At 35.2% G+C, this 19,951-nt stretch overlaps 5 protein-coding genes across 13 annotated transcripts in view; 2 read left to right on the top strand and 3 right to left on the bottom strand.

Moving 5' to 3' along the window:
• Positions 1 to 8,481, top strand: part of LOC138186703 (prominin-like protein) — a 71,808-nt gene extending 63,327 nt beyond the window's left edge. For 3 of the 6 annotated variants that reach the window (XM_069126808.1, XM_069126809.1, XM_069126807.1), the window contains 4 exons: positions 1 to 165; positions 966 to 1,055; positions 2,775 to 2,894; positions 3,482 to 8,481. In XM_069126808.1, the coding sequence (XP_068982909.1) occupies positions 1 to 165; positions 966 to 1,055; positions 2,775 to 2,894; positions 3,482 to 3,494 (388 nt within the window). In that variant the 3' untranslated portion in view covers positions 3,495 to 8,481. Of the gene's footprint in view, positions 166 to 965; positions 1,056 to 2,143; positions 2,201 to 2,774; positions 2,895 to 3,481 lie in introns of those variants that run through there. The other 3 variants (XM_069126811.1, XM_069126810.1, XR_011174968.1) reach the window with 2 other exon arrangements.
• Positions 8,482 to 9,016: 535 nt separating this feature from the next.
• Ttc26 (tetratricopeptide repeat domain 26) lies at positions 9,017 to 12,290 on the bottom strand. Of its 3 annotated transcripts, XM_069126823.1 has the most exons (7): positions 12,152 to 12,290; positions 11,251 to 11,777; positions 10,657 to 10,957; positions 10,344 to 10,553; positions 9,976 to 10,282; positions 9,247 to 9,487; positions 9,017 to 9,151 (listed from the first exon to the last, which is right to left on the bottom strand). In XM_069126823.1, the coding sequence occupies exons 2-7, from the start codon at positions 11,607 to 11,609 to the stop codon at positions 9,040 to 9,042; spliced, it is 1,530 nt and encodes a 509-aa protein (XP_068982924.1). In that variant the 5' UTR covers positions 11,610 to 11,777; positions 12,152 to 12,290; the 3' UTR covers positions 9,017 to 9,039. The 3 variants fall into 3 exon arrangements, with proteins under 3 accessions (XP_068982924.1, XP_068982923.1, XP_068982925.1); XM_069126822.1 differs by lacking the exon at positions 12,152 to 12,290 and having other exon boundaries at positions 11,251 to 12,087; XM_069126824.1 differs by lacking the exon at positions 12,152 to 12,290 and having other exon boundaries at positions 10,708 to 10,957; positions 11,251 to 12,087.
• Positions 12,278 to 14,517, top strand: Nubp2 (NUBP iron-sulfur cluster assembly factor 2). The gene is made up of 5 exons (XM_069126829.1): positions 12,278 to 12,645; positions 12,707 to 12,795; positions 12,946 to 13,167; positions 13,487 to 13,640; positions 13,714 to 14,517. The coding sequence occupies exons 1-5, from the start codon at positions 12,535 to 12,537 to the stop codon at positions 13,918 to 13,920; spliced, it is 783 nt and encodes a 260-aa protein (XP_068982930.1). The 5' UTR covers positions 12,278 to 12,534; the 3' UTR covers positions 13,921 to 14,517.
• r-l (rudimentary-like) lies at positions 14,068 to 16,574 on the bottom strand. Of its 2 annotated transcripts, XM_069126825.1 has the most exons (4): positions 16,281 to 16,574; positions 15,949 to 16,125; positions 15,378 to 15,858; positions 14,068 to 15,311 (listed from the first exon to the last, which is right to left on the bottom strand). In XM_069126825.1, exons 2-4 carry the CDS (start codon positions 16,087 to 16,089, stop codon positions 14,530 to 14,532), a joined length of 1,404 nt encoding a protein of 467 aa, XP_068982926.1. In that variant the 5' UTR covers positions 16,090 to 16,125; positions 16,281 to 16,574; the 3' UTR covers positions 14,068 to 14,529. The 2 variants fall into 2 exon arrangements, with proteins under 2 accessions (XP_068982926.1, XP_068982927.1); XM_069126826.1 differs by lacking the exon at positions 16,281 to 16,574 and having other exon boundaries at positions 15,378 to 15,749; positions 15,949 to 16,083.
• Positions 16,575 to 17,073: 499 nt separating this feature from the next.
• On the bottom strand, positions 17,074 to 19,486 carry Srp68 (signal recognition particle 68). The gene is made up of 3 exons (XM_069126821.1): positions 19,253 to 19,486; positions 18,588 to 18,925; positions 17,074 to 18,526 (listed from the first exon to the last, which is right to left on the bottom strand). Exons 1-3 carry the CDS (start codon positions 19,344 to 19,346, stop codon positions 17,231 to 17,233), a joined length of 1,728 nt encoding a protein of 575 aa, XP_068982922.1. The 5' UTR covers positions 19,347 to 19,486; the 3' UTR covers positions 17,074 to 17,230.
• Positions 19,487 to 19,951: the final 465 nt, after the last annotated feature.

The raw sequence follows: 19,951 nt of genomic DNA, 5'->3' as shown, positions 1-19,951 counted from the left end.
TGTTCACGACAAGAAATACGTGTCGCACAGCAGAGACCCTTACGCAAAGTACGAAAGCTACGATGGTCCAGCGGGTGGATACAGCGAACGAGAGAGAATCCCGGAAGCGCATCAGAGCACGTCCCACTATCATCATTATTCCAGATACTCTGACGTGGCGCCGAAGTAAGTGTTGGAACAAGTCACTTCGGATCTGTCGGTCGAAAACTTCTTGAAGCGAGAGCATTATTCGTCCTTCGTGAGATAAAGCACCTCGAAAGAAATTATATTGAGAGATAGCTTGGCTGAATCATAGCGTCGTTTTGGGAACACACTGAATTTGTGATTTATTTCTTTATCTTATGAGAATCACAGCAGGAAAGCGTGATAAGTATATTTTTGTTGGTTTTTTTAATTTTATCCGTTAAGTTCAACGACGCGAGTCTTCTAAAAATAAGTGATGAATTGGCAGAATTTCATGGAAGCCAAACACACGTTTATTAAGTCAAGAAATATTTCTGTCCATTTTCTGATTTTACCTGGTAGGTTCAAGCATGTAAAGCTTTTTAAAAACAGCTGGTAAATTGGCCGAATTCGTTAGGGTTCTTTAGAGAGACGCTGTGTTCCAAAACGAAGTTCAGTCTACGGCTTTATCAGGGAATATTTCGAAGACAGGCGCTTGTTTGAAAGAATAGTGCTGCCGCTTTAAGATTCTCTTCTCTTTTTCTATTCATTTCGGATCGTCATCTTGCATTATTTGAATGAAGATGGAATGGAAAAGAAAATAAAAGTCGTCCATATCTAGCGAAGCGAAGAATGCGTTCTTGGGGGTTGTCAGAAACCTCTAGGGGTTGTTTCTCGCGAGTATCGCGAGCTACCACGCTCTTGAACGATTCTGGATTCAATAGGTGTCTTTTTGTTTGAGATCGACGATTTTCTCCTTTCATTTCTCCGGTTCACTAGTTCATCTCTGGTTTATTTTACAGTTCCACCCCCACGTGGCGAAGCCACGAACATACCGCCCCCTCCAAAACAGAACCTCACAATAAAGTCTTTAGCATATCCGTAGAAACGCAGTAAGTCTTGCAAAACATCCAATTTGGACCGAGCAAAAATCTTAAACACAGCTTTCTGTGACACGTTACGCAATTTTCTTCTTATTTTACTTACAAACTTATTGTTCTCTCGGTTCCTGTATCTCAGCGCCTGATCTCTCACCATCACCGATCTTTCATTTATCTCTCTTTCTTTCGTTTCCTTTTTCTCGTTTCCCTTCATCGGTGAGCAGGGTTCCCACTCATCGCGCGAAATTCTTTTTCTCATTTTTTTTGTTTTCACCGATTCTTCCGAACCGCTCGATTTAACTCGAGGATGGGATCAAGCTCTCTGTATAGAAACTCGCACGATACTTGTTCAGGTCAGTGGCGACATTTCAAATTTCAACAGTCCCAATGTAGTTGTAAGTACTTGTCGAACCATGTACGACTTGAATTGTATATTCCCTATTTCTCTCCCTACTTGTAAATCGAAACGGACAAAGAAAAAATTTTACCGATGTCCCGTCTCTTGTACTTTGTATGATAACCTAATCATAGATAAAGTATCTCGTCTTTTCCCGCATCGTATTGCTCTACCACCAACCATCGAAGATGTATGAATTGCATGATCTACCTTGTACAGTATTTATCATTCAGAAGATCGAACATCTTGAAAGGGTCAAGTAGCTTCATATGAATGTAAAAAATTGAGTATTTAAAATCACTTAGAATCACTTGAAATTATCTAGTTTAGAAATTATTAGAAGTATCTACTTGATTCATTCAATAACTCTGGTAAATTAAAATAAATGAATAAAATAAATTTTATTCATCCATTTATGTTACTATAAATTTTACTTTTATTGAATAAAATATATCGTTCACTCTTGTTGAGTATTTGTAAAGGGTTCGAGCGTATCTTGTTAGATTCAGCGCGGTCCGATCCATATCATAAATAATGATACTATTATCGAAATGAAAAAAAAAAAAGGAAAGAAGGACAGAAACCTATAAAAGTATCGTTGTGAGGTGCAGAATGTTGTTGACACCATGCAAGTTATTCTTGATCCCGTCCATACATCTCATGCAACCCCGTTGGTCACGCTTTTTTTCCCGGTTATTTCCAGGTGAGTGGGAACCTTGCGGGGGGGCAACTTCTCGCGTCTCTCGATACGCCTCTGCACGTAAGTCGCAAGACAGATTGTTATCAATTGTGTCTCCGTACTTCTCGTTTTCCTTAGTTCGTTCTTTTTGTTCAACTTGTTTGCGTCGCAAGCAAATAGCTTCGCTAGAGCTTCCGCAGGAATAAATAAAGAAAAAAAAAAGAAATTGTGTCAGGTTGTTGGCGATCGTGATGATCGAATAAAGTGACTCGCGTGGTATCAGCGTTATACCTACACCGCCATTGCCACAATCAGTCCAATCGTGTTCGATAAAACATACGTATACAAGGATTTTTAAACGAGCATGCGTAAAAGTATTATTACGAATTCGAGTCACCTTTCTTTTCTTTATTTCACAGGAGAATCACGGTATATAAAATTTACTTTGATTTCGCTTCAGCAGCTTCGTCATTCGTTTGTTCGCTAAGGCATACGTACGCTATGGCAAAAGATAACTCTCTTCGAGAATATCTTTTATTTTTTCTTTTTTTTTTTTGTGCTCGTTATTCGACACGTTTGACGAAGAATAGAGAGTAAGCTACATTATTCGAATTTCTCCTGCGTGGTTTTGCTGATCGAAGAGGTATTTTTTCAGAAATTGTGACTTCCCTAATGGTGGTCCTCCTGGATACCAACCAGCTGCTGCTGCCGCTCCGCCTCCGCTTAGCACGGAATACGAGCGACCGCCTCCCTATTATTATTATCCTGGGCCAGGGTGAGTTGTGCTGCAATTTTTAGTACTTCGATATTCACAGACGTGCGTTTCAAATAATCCATACTAATTGGTACGCCATGAATGTTCATGCAGATTCATAATTTTCTGAACATGACTAAAGAAATCGAGTCTAGAGAGAAATTTACAAACACGCCCTTTACTTTGGATATATATGAAGGCCACAGGTGAAGAATATGATCAATCGCATTTCCTGTCTTCTATGAAAGCGCAATTTTAAAATTCAATATATGTTGTGAACCAATAAAAACTACCTTCCCTCTTGACTTTGGCATTATATGTATTTTTGTCATCTTCCTAAACATTTAGAAAAATGAATCTATCGTATTTTTCCTATGTGGTCTTCACATATTTTTACGTACTATGTGTATTGCGTGCATGTTCTCTATATGCGTTTGGGTACTTCGAATCGCTGTATATCGTATTAGTCACTCGCATAATGATAGAAAGCAAAATTTATGATATACTCGATATTAAATTTATATTAAATCGACATCAATGTAAGAATACTAAACCTTCCACTAAGAAAGTGTAAATGATATAAAAGATGCTTTCCTAATGATTTTCAGGGACACAAATTAGGAAACAAGTGCCGTGGCATGCACAAAAGTAGCGCTGAGTAGCGTGGCTACCCACAGTCTCACCCGCAGTTACAAAAGGACACTCAAAAAGAAAGAGAAATCCGGATGCAAGCGAGACTATGTCTAATTTGTAGCGTTCCTGTTTGAGCGTGCCACGGACCGTGCGAACGGCGAAATCAATTAAAGACCAAGTTTGATACACAGACTGAGGTAGGCTAAATGGATCCTTCGGCGAGCCGCAAGTAGTGTGATCAATGTGTGCGATTCGTTTCGTTTAGTATTATTTTTTAGACATCGTGCGTATCACGAGAAAAACGTTACGTTATATCCAATACTACTCTTTTTTTTCTTTTTGCCGTCTGCAGTTTCTCTCTTTTTTGTTTTAATAGCGCTTGGACGTTTTTTTCCTACCTTCTTTCTCGTTTTCTTTTTTTATTTCATTACTCGCTTTATCTTTTTATTATTATTATTATTTCTTTCCTTTTTTTTATTACGAGACGAACTGTAATGAAGCGATGATTTTCATCGTATGTGCTATGTTAATCGTTGGACAATCGATTTCTAACACGACTGATTATATATCGTTTACCACCGTTCTTTCTGTTTTTTTTTTCTGCGATATTTCTTCCATCAAATGCCATCGTGACCAAGGTCTTTTCTACTATTATCATCGATCCGCCTTCGAGATTCGCGCGTGTTGTGTCACATGCCGAAACTAATCCTTAACTCTCGAAAGCGCATCGATTATTATACGTTTTATCGTTGCTTGAGAGGAATCCTGAAACTCTGCAAGGAAATTTTTCTGTGAAACTCTTAGTTCACCTCGGATGTTCAGTTCCTAATTATAAATACACAGGATTGAAATCATCGTCTGCATTAACCAGTATTAATATTAAAAGAAAAAACGTTCATTATCGTGCCTCCCTTGTTGACCCACTGGCGTACGCTTCTCTTTCACTGAACAATCTCTCTTCGTTCAGAAATTAGCGAACGTGTATATAACATTCAGCCGCTTGTGTCTTATGAATTTTCACCGTCTTTTACGTGAACTGCCTACCAAGGAACAACAACTAAGTACACAGAATAACTATGATGACAAATGGCCCTGCGCCAACACGTGGATGAGCCGTCGTATGAAAAGGAACACGTGCGATCGATTCGAGCATGAGTCACTTATTTCTACGTTTATTATAATTAATCATATTATTATATAAAATTATGAAGATATCATAAGTTCGATTAACTAGTTTCTCCAAAGCAATTATTGTCAAGCACAAGTTAGAGTATATTGCACGAGATATTACTGTACTCGACGACTTCCAAACTGTGTTAGATCATTCGCAGCAAGGAGCGTACATGGAGATTCGTTCATGAAATTCTGTTCGACTCTGAACAACACACTGCCCACTTGAACGAGTCGCGTTCAACAAGAAAATTCACGTAGAACATCGAATCCTCGGATTACATCGATCGCACACTTTCCTTGTAACGAAATATTCGCGAAGATTTCTCGCAATCTCGAGCACTTAACAACGCCATATTTAAATGCCAAACGACACTCTTTAAAACGTGGACCGTGGATGTCGAACGTGTACGCTGCTGGTTCGAATTCTACGGTCCACGCGTCCTCGATCTTGCTGGATCGTTCGTAGATATAAGAAAATCCCGGAACCAACTTCGTCTTGATCACACGCCGGAACCGCTCGTTCCACGATGACGGAAGTTAGTTTCATTGCAAGATCACCGCTGCAAAATACTCTATGTACATGGTTCTTAAGTAGACGTTTTTTCTTACTATTAACTTTACCGTGTAATTTACCGATCTAAGCTCCTAGATATTTCCACGTCGCATAGAGAGGTTGTACGCGTGTTCATTCATGTGTCTACGCGACGACGAAATGTCTTGACGAACATATGCAACATCCGTACAGTACTTCGATCGTGAAAGATGAACCTTTCTTCGTGGAGGTTGTCACTCCCATTTTAGAGAAGCTCGTTCTTCTACTCTGTAAGTTAGAGGCTGCTTAGGGGACGGTGAAACCTCCCGCCAAATGAAAGTCTTTTTGAAAGCTCTGTAGTACGATTAGAATAATTAACTCTTTGCAGTTCAGTAATCTCTAGACTACAGATATTTATACATTTATGAGATATTCGAAGATATCCGGAATTTGGAGTTTAAAAATGTTCGGAATGCATATTCATAGTCTGTAGAGGTACACAGAATATCGAAAGGCTTCCATTGCGACTAAAATTTCTTCCTCAGAACTCGTCAACGCGAAAACTGAGAACTACACATGACGCCAGCGTGGCGTCATCAGTGGTCAACGTGTCGATACTTGTCACGTGAAACGAGCCTCTCTGCTCGTTTCTCCAATCGTATTCGCAAAATCAAGAAATCTGCGATAAATATCTACAGTCTAGTGATTACGTTTCATCTAGGAATATAAGTAAAGCGACAAATGCGACAAACATCTAGTTTTTAAAAACCGTGAATCAATGTACAAGCTCAATCTGTAAACGACTGCAAAGGGCTAAACGGAAGTTAAGCGTTTGAAATTTCGAATTTAGATACTTTAGGAATTGAAATACCCATTGGTACAAGCTCATAAGAATAGAATAGAAGAGTCTGAGGTGAATTTGTACCAATCGGTGTGCGGAGTCTCTTGTTCGTAGGTCGATGATTTCGACGATAAGTTTCTAAGTGTTTCTCACCACTTTAGAATCCAATGAATTACTGTACCGCAAATGGGAGGCATCAGGATGTTGCATTATCCGTAGAGAACCTGTTTCACATAGTCGTTGCTATTGCGTGCAGCGAATTTTAACGTTAACATTATACGGTAGATTACGCCGCCCATGCGACGGTCTTTGATTCGGCCGTTAGCAGATTGCCAAAAAGAAAAAAAAAGAAGAAAAAGAAATATGAAAAAAAACGCAAAAAAAAAAGAACAAAGGATACTTTCCTCGTACGTTGTATGAAGGCGTGAGAAAGTGGGAGCACAAAATCTTAGAATCTTTTAAAGAAAATAAAAACAGCGTAGATAAGAGAAGAGAGAGTAAGTGAGGATCGCGTGAAAGGTAGATCCATACCTCTGTATGATTGTCGTATAAAAATAGGAAGAAAGGGAAACGAGAGAAGGAAGCTGGCGTGAGGAGAACACGACTTTTCCCGCTCTATCATTAACTGTATTAACATACACATTTAGCATAGTGGAAAGTAAGCTACGTTTTTAGCGTAATATCGACGGAAACACAGATATCATCGTTGTTGTATGTATGGAAAATTGAGGAACCGTGATGTCCTTTTCCTTCCTCCTTTTTTTTTTTTTTCATTGTCTAAGAATGTTAAAGAAACACGTAATAATCGATTGCTGTGTGTGGACACGCAAGACTATTTTATCCGGTTGACTATATTAACCATGTCTCGTAACGAAAAATAAACAGAGTCGCATGAGAACGAGCCCGGAGAACGAGTGCCGTGTATAGAGATTCGTGTCAATCAGTCGCGAATCATTGAAAATGATAAATTACGATTGTCGCGTGCCGTCGAAAGGCACCGCGGAAACCAATTTTTCTGGTGCTATTTTTATATGGGATACGTAGCGACGATTTCATGTCGGGCACTCCTTCTCTACATTTTTCTGAACGTGTCGTATAAAATATGACATGGGGACTTTGAACCGTTGTGAAGAAGGAACACTCTTTTTACCGCCTTCTAGAAACCACGGAACATAAGTTGAGAGTTTTCTATCATTCTTGCGGTCAGTTCACCTTTCGATAATCTACGTTCCCAGTTCTGTTGGATCGTGTCTGTTATTACAAAATTTCAGCAATATCTTAGGAATATTTAGAAATGTCTGCCTCTTATTCATAGTAGTCGAATTTATACGGTACAATATTTTTGTAGAAATTTATTCCAGAACAATATTTTTTAGAAATTTATTCCAGGCTAATATTTTTTAGAAATTTACCCCTAACATTTGGTACAGTTCTAGTAATAATAAAAATAATGTGTATATTTTCGATAGTAGGTCCGTCTGCATTGCATTAATAACGTAATCCTGTTGAATCACACACTGCTGCAAAATCGCAAATAGTGAATGGAAATCTTTAAATTTAATTCAAAGATTTAACAAAAGTTGTCTCATTAGTTTATAGATTCCTTACATGATTTTAAATGAATTTATGTAATTCAAATAGCAATATACGAGCTTTAAACTCATTAAACATTAGTGAATTATTGCCTTCTATACTACTAAAATTTATTACAATTAATATGGACTAAAATAATTAATTTTCTATACTTTGATTTGTTTCTAACATGTCAAAATGTATTAAAAAATTAATTATTTTAGCTTACGATTTCGATTTCGAGCATATCTCGTCTGCATCAAGCCTAAATATTTCGATAGAAAGAATAAGATCGATTTAATAAATATGTAGTTCTCTAAGTAGTATGAAAATTTAAATGACAGACACGGCTTACACTTGAAGACGTAGATTATCATCAGGTGTTATATACGCGTTTGAAATGATTTATTATATAATTAAAGATATTTATACTTTGAGAAGGTATCGTTCAAGAGTTTCCTTGCATTTTCTTATCTGCTCAATATTTTCGAAACGCCCATAACGTTGGGACATGGGTGTTCTTTTTCGTTTCTTTTGCTGAACTTCAGCAGCCATTCCATCGGAATTGTTTCATAGAAAACCACGTAAGGAATCAAAGATATTGTTGGATTCTCCGTGACTCTCTAAAAAACGTATTCCGTTCCGAAGAATGTCGAATCTTTGATCGGAGATGTGCAAGTATGCGTATGTGGTGTATGCCATCAACTATGGTGTTTTTACGATTCACCGATTGTGTTTGTTAAAATTAATTATTATTATTATTACTATTACAATGATTATTATTATTATTATTATTATTATATTATAAAATGAGTGTATCACAGTTTAAATATATCTATTTTATATTAAATCATCAACACCGTGGACTCATTGAAAAGATACTCTGCACAAATATTTCAGGTATATAAAATACTTTTATCATAATTAAAGACCACAGGGGAAAGGCTTGATAAGCACAATTTTGTTGTAAAAATTTTTCTTCTTGATTTTTATTTAAAAGGATGTACCTTGATAGAACATACTTAAAAAGAGAAAGAACGTATTCAGTACAAAGATGCAAATAGCCATCGAAGACGAAGCTATAAAGTTGAAAATGAATTTTTCTTCAGAACTGAGGTATCGATAGTCTTTTGGCAAATATTTTTCAAGAGAACCCCACAAACAAATTTACTAGAAAGGCAGTTTTGGTAATGTGTAATTGATTGATATTGAATTCTAAGATTGCTCTTGTGTGAAAAGCAAAAATATAATTTACTGTATTTTTTGCCTGTGGTCTTGAATTAGCATATACATAATTTACACAGGCATATTACAAGATGCATTAACATTCCATAGCTGTTCAACGTGTTTCAGATAAGGCTTAACGTTTCAGGCTTAACGATAACGATCAGTCACTGTCCACTCGATTCTTATCATCAACAATTAATTCTGTTATCTTTACCCCATTTACGCATCACTCGAATGATCTGTTCCACTTGTGAGTTCGAGGTATTCTTCAAAACCTGTACGACCTCAGGTAAGAGTTCTCTAAAAATGACATTAAAAAGGAATCATATATTTGCAAAATAACGAAATGCTTTTTTATGGAAAAAAAGATGATTTTTCAAAGTAAAAGCGCTCACTTTGGTTGCCTTTCAGCTACAATATATTGAAAAGTGCCGCAACAAGCACCACGTTTCCCTTCCCAATTTTCTGGACTTGGATCCATTCGTTCCAGCATGTCGAACGCTTTTGCCGCATACCAAAATTCACCGACTTTGTAACAATCATTCGCGATCAATTGAAGCAAATTAAACGACTCCGTCGTCGTGTCCATTTTTAGATACAAGTCCCAGGCTAACTGAGGTTTCTTGTTCATTATGTCTGAATCAGAATAAGAAAGAATAATATAGAAATAATCGATCCCTTGATTATTATATTCTATGATGTTCTCAAGTGAAAAATTTTGAAAGTTATAATGTAGTTTGTGCTTACAGTGATTTTCATTGAGAAATTAAAGAAGGATTGAACAATTAAAGCAGACTTTTTGTTATAAATGAGACATCAAGAGCAAAAGTGTAAATGACTAATCTTTCCTAAATATGAACTTCTCCTGTTAGTCTGGCTTAAGAAGTTGCACTAGTCATACAAAACGAAGCCATTCATTGCACTAAGTATTTTGTACTCGTGTTTAATTTAGATAATGAATTACTTAATTTGTCAAATATCGAAGTTCACTTTTGTTATCAATACCTCAAGTATGATATAATTTGCCTTCACTAAAGTGGAATTATTATCTATGCCTTGAGTACGTCTCGATATTACGTACAAGGCAAGGTATTAAGATTAAACATTATTTCTCGATCACTCACAGCAGTGCGCCAATAGACTGATATAAATGTAATCATTCTTGTATTTCTCATTTCTTATGTTTAAAAACGCCTCTTCCGCCTCTTTGAAATAACCCGCCGCGGCCTGTGCCTGGGCGTAATTGAAGTTGAAGTTGTCTTCGTTGGAGAAGTAAGTTTTTATCGAATTCAAATACACCAAGACTTCCTCGAACTGACGATAGAGGAAGAAACAGGAGGCCATGCATTGTCTGCCAGGTATGGTATCGCATTCTGACGCCGAAGAACCCACTAATTGAAAGTATTGTTGCGCCGTTTTTACGTTATCACGCTAAAAACAATTTTCATAATTAGCTCACATAGTTTGCATTTTAGTTGCCGCAGAAACTTACGGAATTCGTTTCCTGACCCATTACCGCGTTGACTATCCCTTTCAAGATGTACTCCTGTGGGACAGCCGGTTCAAGATCTTTGATTAATTCGAACGCTTCTTGCACGTTGTCCTGTCTCAAGTAATAAATTACCAGATTCAGTCTGGCTTCAGGTATAACGTCCACTAAATTCGGCAAAATTTGCAACGCACCTTCTCCGCCCTTAAATACCTAAGATAAATTAATTCCTTTAGGTATGTATTAATTATAAATTTATTTTACTCGAATCCATAAAGATGTCCACGATTTGAAAAAATTCTGTAATGTTACGTACGATTGTATTGTGATGTATAAAATGGTTCGAATATTTTCTAACGTTACGTACGACTGTGTTGTGACGTATGAGATCGTGACTGAAGCTGAGAGAGTTGGACATCTTATCTATCAGCTGCTTCATCTCATTTTGTGCGGCGTTACCATTATACAGGCGAAAATGATTGCAGGCTTTTAAGTTTATGGCGATCGCACTATCAGGATACTTTTGTAGATAAACCTGAAGAACTTCTTGCGCCACATCATAGTAATCCAATTTGTAGTAGCACAAGGCAACGTATACATTTAGCGCGAAGTAATCTCTGTAAAAGGAACATGGTCGGATAAAGTTTTCGAAGATAAATCGTGTAGAATTGTCTTCGGTTAGAAAGAATTCTTCATATTATGGGAATAATAGGAAAAGGATGGAGGAAGTGGGTACCTGGAACTTCTTAACTCTCTGATCAAATGCACATCGGAACTTTTATCGCCTAGATTTTCGTTAATGCTATATATACTCGAATCGTCACTATCAAAGTCCCTAAAGATAATTTTAATTTGAAATATCGATATTCCAATTACTTATCAAGTAGAATAAAGACAGTTGGATGACAACCTGTTCTCCAGTAGGATCTTTTTATAAACATCGATAGCCTCTTGATAATGAGCCCGTAAGTAATGAATAGAAGCCAAACTAAGTTGATCTTCGATCAAATCCTCCAACATATGATGGTATTCCATCAATTTAGCTTCATTCCCCATCTTGTGCGCTAAGTGAAACAACAATCTGTTCTTCAATTTACTGTGTGGAGCATCTTCCAGAATTTGTTGAGACTCAGGGTACATGCCAAGATAGAAATAACAACATGCTAAGTTCGTCGACGTATCCGCCGGTGCTTGATCTTTCTTTTTTAAATTCTCGTAAATTTTTGATGCACGTTTGTAGTCTCCTAAGTGAAAAGCGCAGTAGCCCATCCATAATTCGGAATTTACAGTAGTTTCTGAGGCATTGTTGAACTCCAAAAGTGTCAAAGCGCCAGTGTAATCACGCTTCTCCAAAAATTCCTCTAATTTTGGTGTTCTTTTGTCTGATGCGGACTTTCTCACTCCTTCAGAAGCAGCTGGCTTCGCTCTTGATAGTATCTGTTACGAGCATTCAGTGTAAAAAAAGTTAAAATACTTTCGTTTTAGGAAGATTTATAGAGCGAATAAAATATAAATAATGTAAAAGGTTGAATGTGTATATGAAAGTGATTTTTAAAGTACTGACGAATAATATATTTTAAAAAGAAAAAAGAAAATACGATGCACGATGCAATGTTTACCATTTTTAGTCACCGTTGCTAATAGATACGGAAATTTATTGATTACCATATGGTCGTAGAAGCGAATACAGACGCTTAGTTTAGATATAAATCTCTTAAAACTTATTTACTAGATAAAATAAAATTTTTATGTTACAAAAATTGTAATTGCGTAATTTAAAAATTTGAAACTAAAATTTTTAATTCTTTTACCTACAGGTGTCAGTTCAGTGGCGATAGAATTCCCGAACTTTTACTTACCAGTTAATGGTTCCTTTATTTTTAGAAATGTATTCATACAAAAACAGATAAATTTTGCAACTCAAAATGTTTGCATTATCGTCGAACTTAAATGCATGATTACTAGAAAATAAATATTTTATATCTATGAGATGTATGAACGAAATAGAAAAACTTCTGATCTTTAGTTTGTATGAATTTGAATGGACTGCATTTTAGACAAGAAAAATTGTTAGTTGAAAAAATTCTCGTTTGACTGGAACCACGTCAAATTGATAGAAAACAAAAATTGTCAGAACGCGACTGACTGTCGTGGAGGTTACATCGCCGGTGGTGTTTGCGTATTTCTTTTCGTAATGTTGGAAGGTGTCAAACATGTTTTATTAGTGCTTTCTGGTAAAGGTGGTGTTGGAAAATCAACAATCAGCACACAATTGGCACTTGCGCTCAAAGAGTCGGGTTTTCGAGTAAGTTTGAAAAATTTTTTGAATTGTAGGTTAGATTGCTTACATATCAAAAATTTTATAGGTTGGTTTGTTAGACGTTGATCTCTGCGGACCTAGTGTGCCTTATCTGTTGAATTTAGAAGGCAGAGATGTTCATCAATCATCCGATGGGTATTAAATATAATTACCATTTATTATTATAAAAATTGGAAAATTTTTTGTAAATTTTTTAAAAAGATTGTTACGTATTTTCTTCATGTTTGAATATATTTTTCACAAAATATTATTATCTACTTATGTTATTGTTATTTTATTACATAGATGGATACCAGTATTTGCAGATAAAGAGCAAAAACTGGCTGTCATGTCGATAGGATTTTTATTAAAAAATCAAGATGAGAGTATTGTTTGGAGAGGTCCAAAAAAAACTGGAATGATTAAACAATTTTTGACTGATGTTGTTTGGCAAGATATTGATTATTTAATTATTGATACACCACCAGGAACTTCAGATGAACATATTACAGTGATGGAAAACTTAAGGTGAGATTTCTTCCTTACTTAAGTATTAGTGAGATAGTTAAATACTTAAATGTTATGTGTCATATTAATTGTGAAAAGAATTTCAAAAATATTCCATAGATTTGTAATACTCCTGTCATGTGCTTTTGGACTCTCACATGTGACTATGATTAATCATCATGTGACATTCAAATGAAGTGTATTTCTTGTTAGATAAGCATTAGTCATGAGATTGATAAGCTTATACACACACTCTGTTTGAATGCATGTTAATGAGGATATAACATATAATGATGTATCAGAATGAGAATTAATTATATTCTGCTTTTTGTGCTTTCAGAAATGTGAAATGCGATGGTGCACTGATAGTAACCACCCCACAAGCAGTTGCAGTAGATGATGTTTTACGAGAAATAACATTTTGTAGGAAAACTGGAATCCATATATTTGGGATTATTGAAAATATGAGTGGCTTTGTCTGTCCATCATGTTCAGTTAGTATAAACTATTGTCGTACATTATAAAAGCAAATTTTTTGTTTCAATTTACAAAGAATGCTAATTCTAGGAATGTACAAATATATTTTCCGCGGGCGGAGGAATAGCTCTTTCAAAAATGGTGAATGTTCCATTCTTAGCAAAAGTGCCTATAGATCCACAAGTTGGGAAATTAGCAGCAACTGGCCAAAGTGTCCTGGTAACATTACCTGATAGCCAGGTAGCGCAAGTATTCCGAAAACTAGTCGAAGAACTTACTCAGAGCAAGGAGGCATGAAAAATTTGATCTCGTATGCACGGCGTTCCCAGTGAAATACAGTACTTGCTCGTGATGACAAAATTAAGTTTGGCCCTCTGCAAACTATCGCATTTTTTATTTCCTATTAAGACTAAATAAGGTAAATTGATTTGAAGACAAGAACACTTAAGTTTTGATGAAAAATATAATTTCATGACATTATAATAGATATACGAAAATGTAAAATATCTGCATTACATACAAGTAATATATAGGATCGCAAGGGGTTCATTTAATTGCATTTTGTACAAAAGAGGTAAAGTGAACATGTATAAATATAACGATTTTTATATGGCAGCATTTATAGGAAATATAGAGTTTCTTGCACATTGCAAAGGATATACATATGTGTACATGTAATCCTGTATCATTGTTAATGGGAACAAGTAAATACACTTTAAAGCTTTTGTACAAAAATGTGAATAGATTAATGTACTATTATATAATGTATATACATCGAAATTTGTGCATCGCTCTATTTACTTATCTTTTTTTTAAAGTCGGTGTTACTCAATTATTTACGGTTTTTAACTGTTGTATACATATTCAAAAATAAAAAAATATATTTTTCCCCTAGTCTGATGTTTATTACGAAGTTATTCGTTTTATGTAAGCTGTCCAAAGTTCTTCCTTGTATTTTAATGTGGCAGCCAATTTATCTTCCGCTTCGGTAATACCTCTACCCACTACAGCTAAGTCAGCTCCAGAATTAACAACAGATTCTGGAGTGTTGTATTGCTGTCCCAAGTCATCGGAACTTTTCAATATTTTTACACCAGGTGTCAATTGAATAAGTCCCGGACTCGAGAAAATATCCGATTGACAAACAACTCCAACTACCATATCCGAAGTTTGTGCAATACTTATAGCATTCTGCACGTATTCACCGATCGTCAGTGCTCCTTTGGAGGACATTTCTGCTAAGATAAATAGACCGCGAGGTTCGCTTATGTTTTTTAAACTATTTTTGAAGCCATCTATGATACTTTGACCTGCGATCGCGTGCACCGTAACGACATCTGCCCATTGTGCAATCTTGTAAATCCCTTTTTCATACTGTAAACATACAGTATTGCCGATATCAGCAAATTTTCTATCCTCCATCAATAAAAAGTCATGCTTTTTAGCTAACTCTTTTAAACGCTTGATGAAATTATCACTAAAATCTTCTAATATATCTACATGAGTTTTTAACAACACTATATGCGGTCCTACTAAATCAGCCAACTCTATAACAGCATCTGCTTTAGTTAGATCTGCTGCTAAACATATAGTGGATTGCTTAAATTCCATTAGATTAAATAACTTAGAACCAATTTCATTTTTGCACCTACTGGCACGAATATGAAATGGCATCGTCAATCGTGTGTCTGAAATTTTTTAAGGTGAAGTACTCAAATTATTTAATACTTAAAATATATTAAATATCTTTTTACCTGGAGAAATGATTGGTGCTTGGGATATTAATAGGTAATCAGTCACATCTTTAACAATTTTGGGAGAAATTTTATTAGCTTTCAAGAGGTATGTCATCAGTTTTGTGGTTGTATAGAGACTCCTCATCAAAATACCATGACTCTCTATATTTTTTTTGCCATTTTGTTCTCTGTCAATTACCACAAAAGCTTCTGTTACTTTTAAACCTTCCCTTCTTAAGATATCTGCTGTCTCTAAAATACTGCTACCACTTGTAACTACATCCTCGATAATTACACAACTGTCTCCTGGCTTAAAATTCCCTTCTATAATTTTCTTTGTACCATGTGTCTTTGTTTCCCTTCTCTTAATTAACATGGGCACATTAGAGTCTATAGAAATCAATGTTGCTAATGGTAAAGCTGCATAAGGAACACCACAAATTCGTGCTACGTTTGGACATTCTTCTACAAATGGCAATAACATTCTAGCCAAACGAGTCTGCACATAGCAAATGTAAACATATCAAATATAAATTATTACATTTAGATGCATACAAATAATTGTAATTACTATAATAATAGAACTTACCATTATTTTTGGATGAGAGACTAATACTCTTAAATCAAAGTATATTGGTGTTTTTAGACCAACTTTGGTCACAAATTCTCCAAACTTAAACGCTCCTATATCAAAAAGATTTATAGCCAATTGTTCTAATTCAATATCCATGTTATTATGAGTTCTGTTATTAGTTATTCAACTAATCTTGGGAAAAAACAGGATAACACGAGATTATTTAGTAATTAAGGTTAATCATATAACTTAATGTTATAGAACTTTTTAGTTTGTATTTTATTTCTAATGTATTTCTAATTTCGCTTAATATAAAAATAAATTCAAAAGGCGTACAGAATAGTTACGTTTAATATAAAATAGTAATCTCGTGATTCGTAATTATCACGTTCTCACTTCGTTCTCACTTTACTTCACGATATGCGTATCAACAAATGAACAAACAATATTTGGTACTGGTATCAAATAATTTTCTGGAAATCCAAACTTTAACGCGCGCGGATTTGATGTTAATCTTATTTTTTCAAAATAAATTATTTCAAATTAATTATTATTCAAAATAAAATATTTATAAAATATTGTCTCAAAAATAAGTAAAATGTAGGGATTTTTTGTCATTTATAGCGGTCACGAGAACTTTGGGATTTTAAGAAAGGTAAAATGACTTAAGAGAAACCGTTTACGATGTAGTGGATTTTTAGATTAACTAATTGCCGGTATGAGTTGCTTCAATAGTAATCGATGCATCGTAAACCCTATCATGTTGATCTAAATCTTCAAGTAAGTCGGTGAAGGTCCGGGGTGCGTACACCAAGTACTCACGTTCCTTTACTCCATTGACTCGCGAATTGTTTTGAAAGTATTGTTTATCTATGTTATGTGTTGACCTAAGTGGGAAAGGTTGACTTTGAAACATGTAATCATTAAATCGCGATACGCCCCTCATTCTGTTAATTTTGTCTATTTCAATCGTGAAAATATTTAATCAGTTTCTTAAACTAAAGGTCCCTTATTCTGTCATACAAAAAATTCTATCCTGTTCAATTAAATGAAAAATATTTTAAAAGAATATAAAATTGTTTAAATAATGAACAAATAATTAGAATAAAGGAATTAAACATTAATAAAAAATCAAGCACATATTAATAATATCTTTTTTATTTTCATTATTCAATATTGCTGTTGTTATAAGTGAAAACTCGGTTTTTGTCGAGCCGATTGAATACGGTAAAAATACATTATCGTACTATGTGCGATAATGTCCAAAATTGAATGTTTCTTGAACGTTTCCCCTGTTTTATTTGTTACCCCAACCCCAAAGGCCTTTAACAAATCCTGTAAGACCAGCTTGACCTCCTTTCTTAGTTTGGTTACCAAGTTTCTCACTCAGATCAGGGAATTCAACCATATTGAAGGCTAAATCAAAGAACAGTGGTTTGCAGGAGATAGGTTGCATAGATGGTGGCAATTTGTAAACATTAGGTTGTTTTGTAAGAAGCGCATTATCTTCTCTGTACTCGTGTAAACGTTCATGCAGCGGTTTCTTCGTTTTTGTATATTTATTAACACCAGATTCCTCTTCTTGTCCATCTTCTAGAACGCTGTGTGCATGTGCTGTATACTTGGCACCTTCTATAGAAATTTCTAGCTTTTCAAGAGCTTCTTTTAATGATTCTGGAAGTATTATACCATATTCTAGCGCATCTTTTGCATGTTGCGCAGATCTTTGATACAGGGTCATGGCTTCTCTCCATCTGTGAAGATTTGCTAGTGATTGTGCCATGTAATAACATTTAAAAGCTCTGTATCCCTTTGTTTTAGCTTCTTGCTCGCGTACAAACTCTTCATCATCCTGTAGCTGTGATATTTCAACAAGATTGTGAAGTGCTGCCTCATATAACCGCACGATATCTTGTGGTTTTGTTTTAGCAGATTCTGCTGCTGCATTGATCAATGCTAAGTTCCTTTCTAGTGTACGAGACAGTCTGATGTATTGCAAATATGTAATTAAATGCTGTGGAGGAGATAGCTTGTCATTGTCCTTACTTTTTAGCTCATTTTTGAATAAGTCTCTTACAGCCGAAATCGCATCTTTGCAATCTATTAAGTGCGCTTCCAGTAAATCAATCTTAGCTTGATTCGTAGCTGCTTTCTCTAATGTCTGGTTTAGTCTAGAATCGGCGATTAGAAGACCAGCTGCTCTGGGTGGAACTACACCGCAGGACTGACCCCGCCAGGTCACTTCTTCAGCGTTTATTTGTTTCTCTCGAGTTTGAGCTATCAATGAATCTAAATTAGCTAACAACTCGCCACTTAGTTGTCCTCTCATTTGCATTAAATCATCTATAGCAGTGGTATCTCCTATGTTATAGGCACAGTATCTAAGACTGGGAGCAAGCTCCTCAACGCGAGCGTTGTACATTACTTGCTCAGATTCTGGTAGTGCAGATGCCAACTTCCCATATACCACCTGAGCCTTTTTCAGATTCTCCATTGCTTTCTTCCATAGTTGCAATTCAAAGTGTAGGGACCCATGTATCCATGCTACATATGCTTGAGCTTCTAATTTTGTCCTTGCATCGCAATTGACACTCTGAAAAATATATTTACCATTGAGAAATCAATCTGTTTTAACATAGGAAAAATTAAGTTACCTCTATCAGTTCTTGCAACTGTAAAGAATATGTAGCAGCTTTCCTCAGTCTCGATATCAGGTGAAACTTCTTTCTTGGCTCTGTATTAGATTCTTGACGCAATTGCATAGCATAACTCCAAGCACGTTCCGCCATCATTAGGGGAACTTGTAAAAATTTATCATCTGTAACCATCATGGCTGTTATGTCTCTCCTCTTAAAGTGACGCTTGTCTCCTTGTGGGACTTTTAGAACTTTCCTAAGGCGTCTCAGCCTTCTTGAGCAATATCCACGGTATCGTTGATAGTCACCATGCCTCAACCCATGTTGTTGCTGTGCTTCTTTTATTATTTTTAGAACTATTCAATCATTAAGTAACAACATATAATTCACAGATGATATATAAATGTAGTAATTGCTACATCATGCTTCATTAACACAAATATGTCAAAAAGAAATCAATAATATAACAAACATAAATAAAGACACATCTGTATATGGAAAGAAGATAACCTTTTACAGCTTTTTATTTGTAAATTTATGAAAGTTATTATTTTAATGCAATTCCTGACAATGACATATATTCGCAAGTAAAAAAGACAGGAAATGACAAATGTAGGTTAGGAAATAACATATGGCGTTGACAGAACTATTTTTGTTAGCAAAAAGCTTTTTGGAAAGGATACTTTCCATCGAATACGTCTTCTGCTCCGTCGGTGTCGTGTCATCGTTTATTTGATTTTTCTTTAACGAATTACTACTTTTTTCTTCGACAACCATCGTATAACCACGTACCCAATCTTCACCAAATTTTTCAACCGCAAATTCAACAATCACAAAATAACTATAGCTGTTGCTTGGTAGAAATGGTACAATTCACATCTGAACATAATTTTATCCGGCGGCGATTTCGAATCCATGGCAATATAATAATAATGAATATAAATTAACCAAATATGAAATTATATGTATTTAATATTATGAAACTTTTATTTTTATTATTACTATTGTTATTATTTTTGTAATAATTAAAATAAGTTAGTAACTGTAATTATTCTTCGCATTACCTTACACTACTAATATTTTATACCATTCTTGTTATATAACCGGCATTTCTGTTTGTAACAGGTAAAATACAGGAAAGTCAGTACATCCCAGAGCATCACAGAGAATAATTATAGGACGACTGCATTCTAAAAGTTTCTTCAATCCGTAGACACTACTTTCAAGCGTGACATAGTTCTCAGTAAAACAAATGTGAATTTTATATTATATTCTTTATATCATATTGCATATCTGTATGTAACAACTTGTCATATACATAATATATACGTTATTATACAATAATATACACATTTAAAGGAGTTATACATCCAATACGGCAT

The sequence above is a fragment of the Bombus flavifrons genome, chromosome 14 (genome assembly GCF_040668555.2).
Source record: "Bombus flavifrons isolate JBK064 chromosome 14, iyBomFlav1_principal, whole genome shotgun sequence".
Classification (NCBI taxonomy): domain Eukaryota; kingdom Metazoa; phylum Arthropoda; class Insecta; order Hymenoptera; family Apidae; genus Bombus; species Bombus flavifrons.
This window is presented reverse-complemented; position numbering and strand designations above follow the sequence as displayed.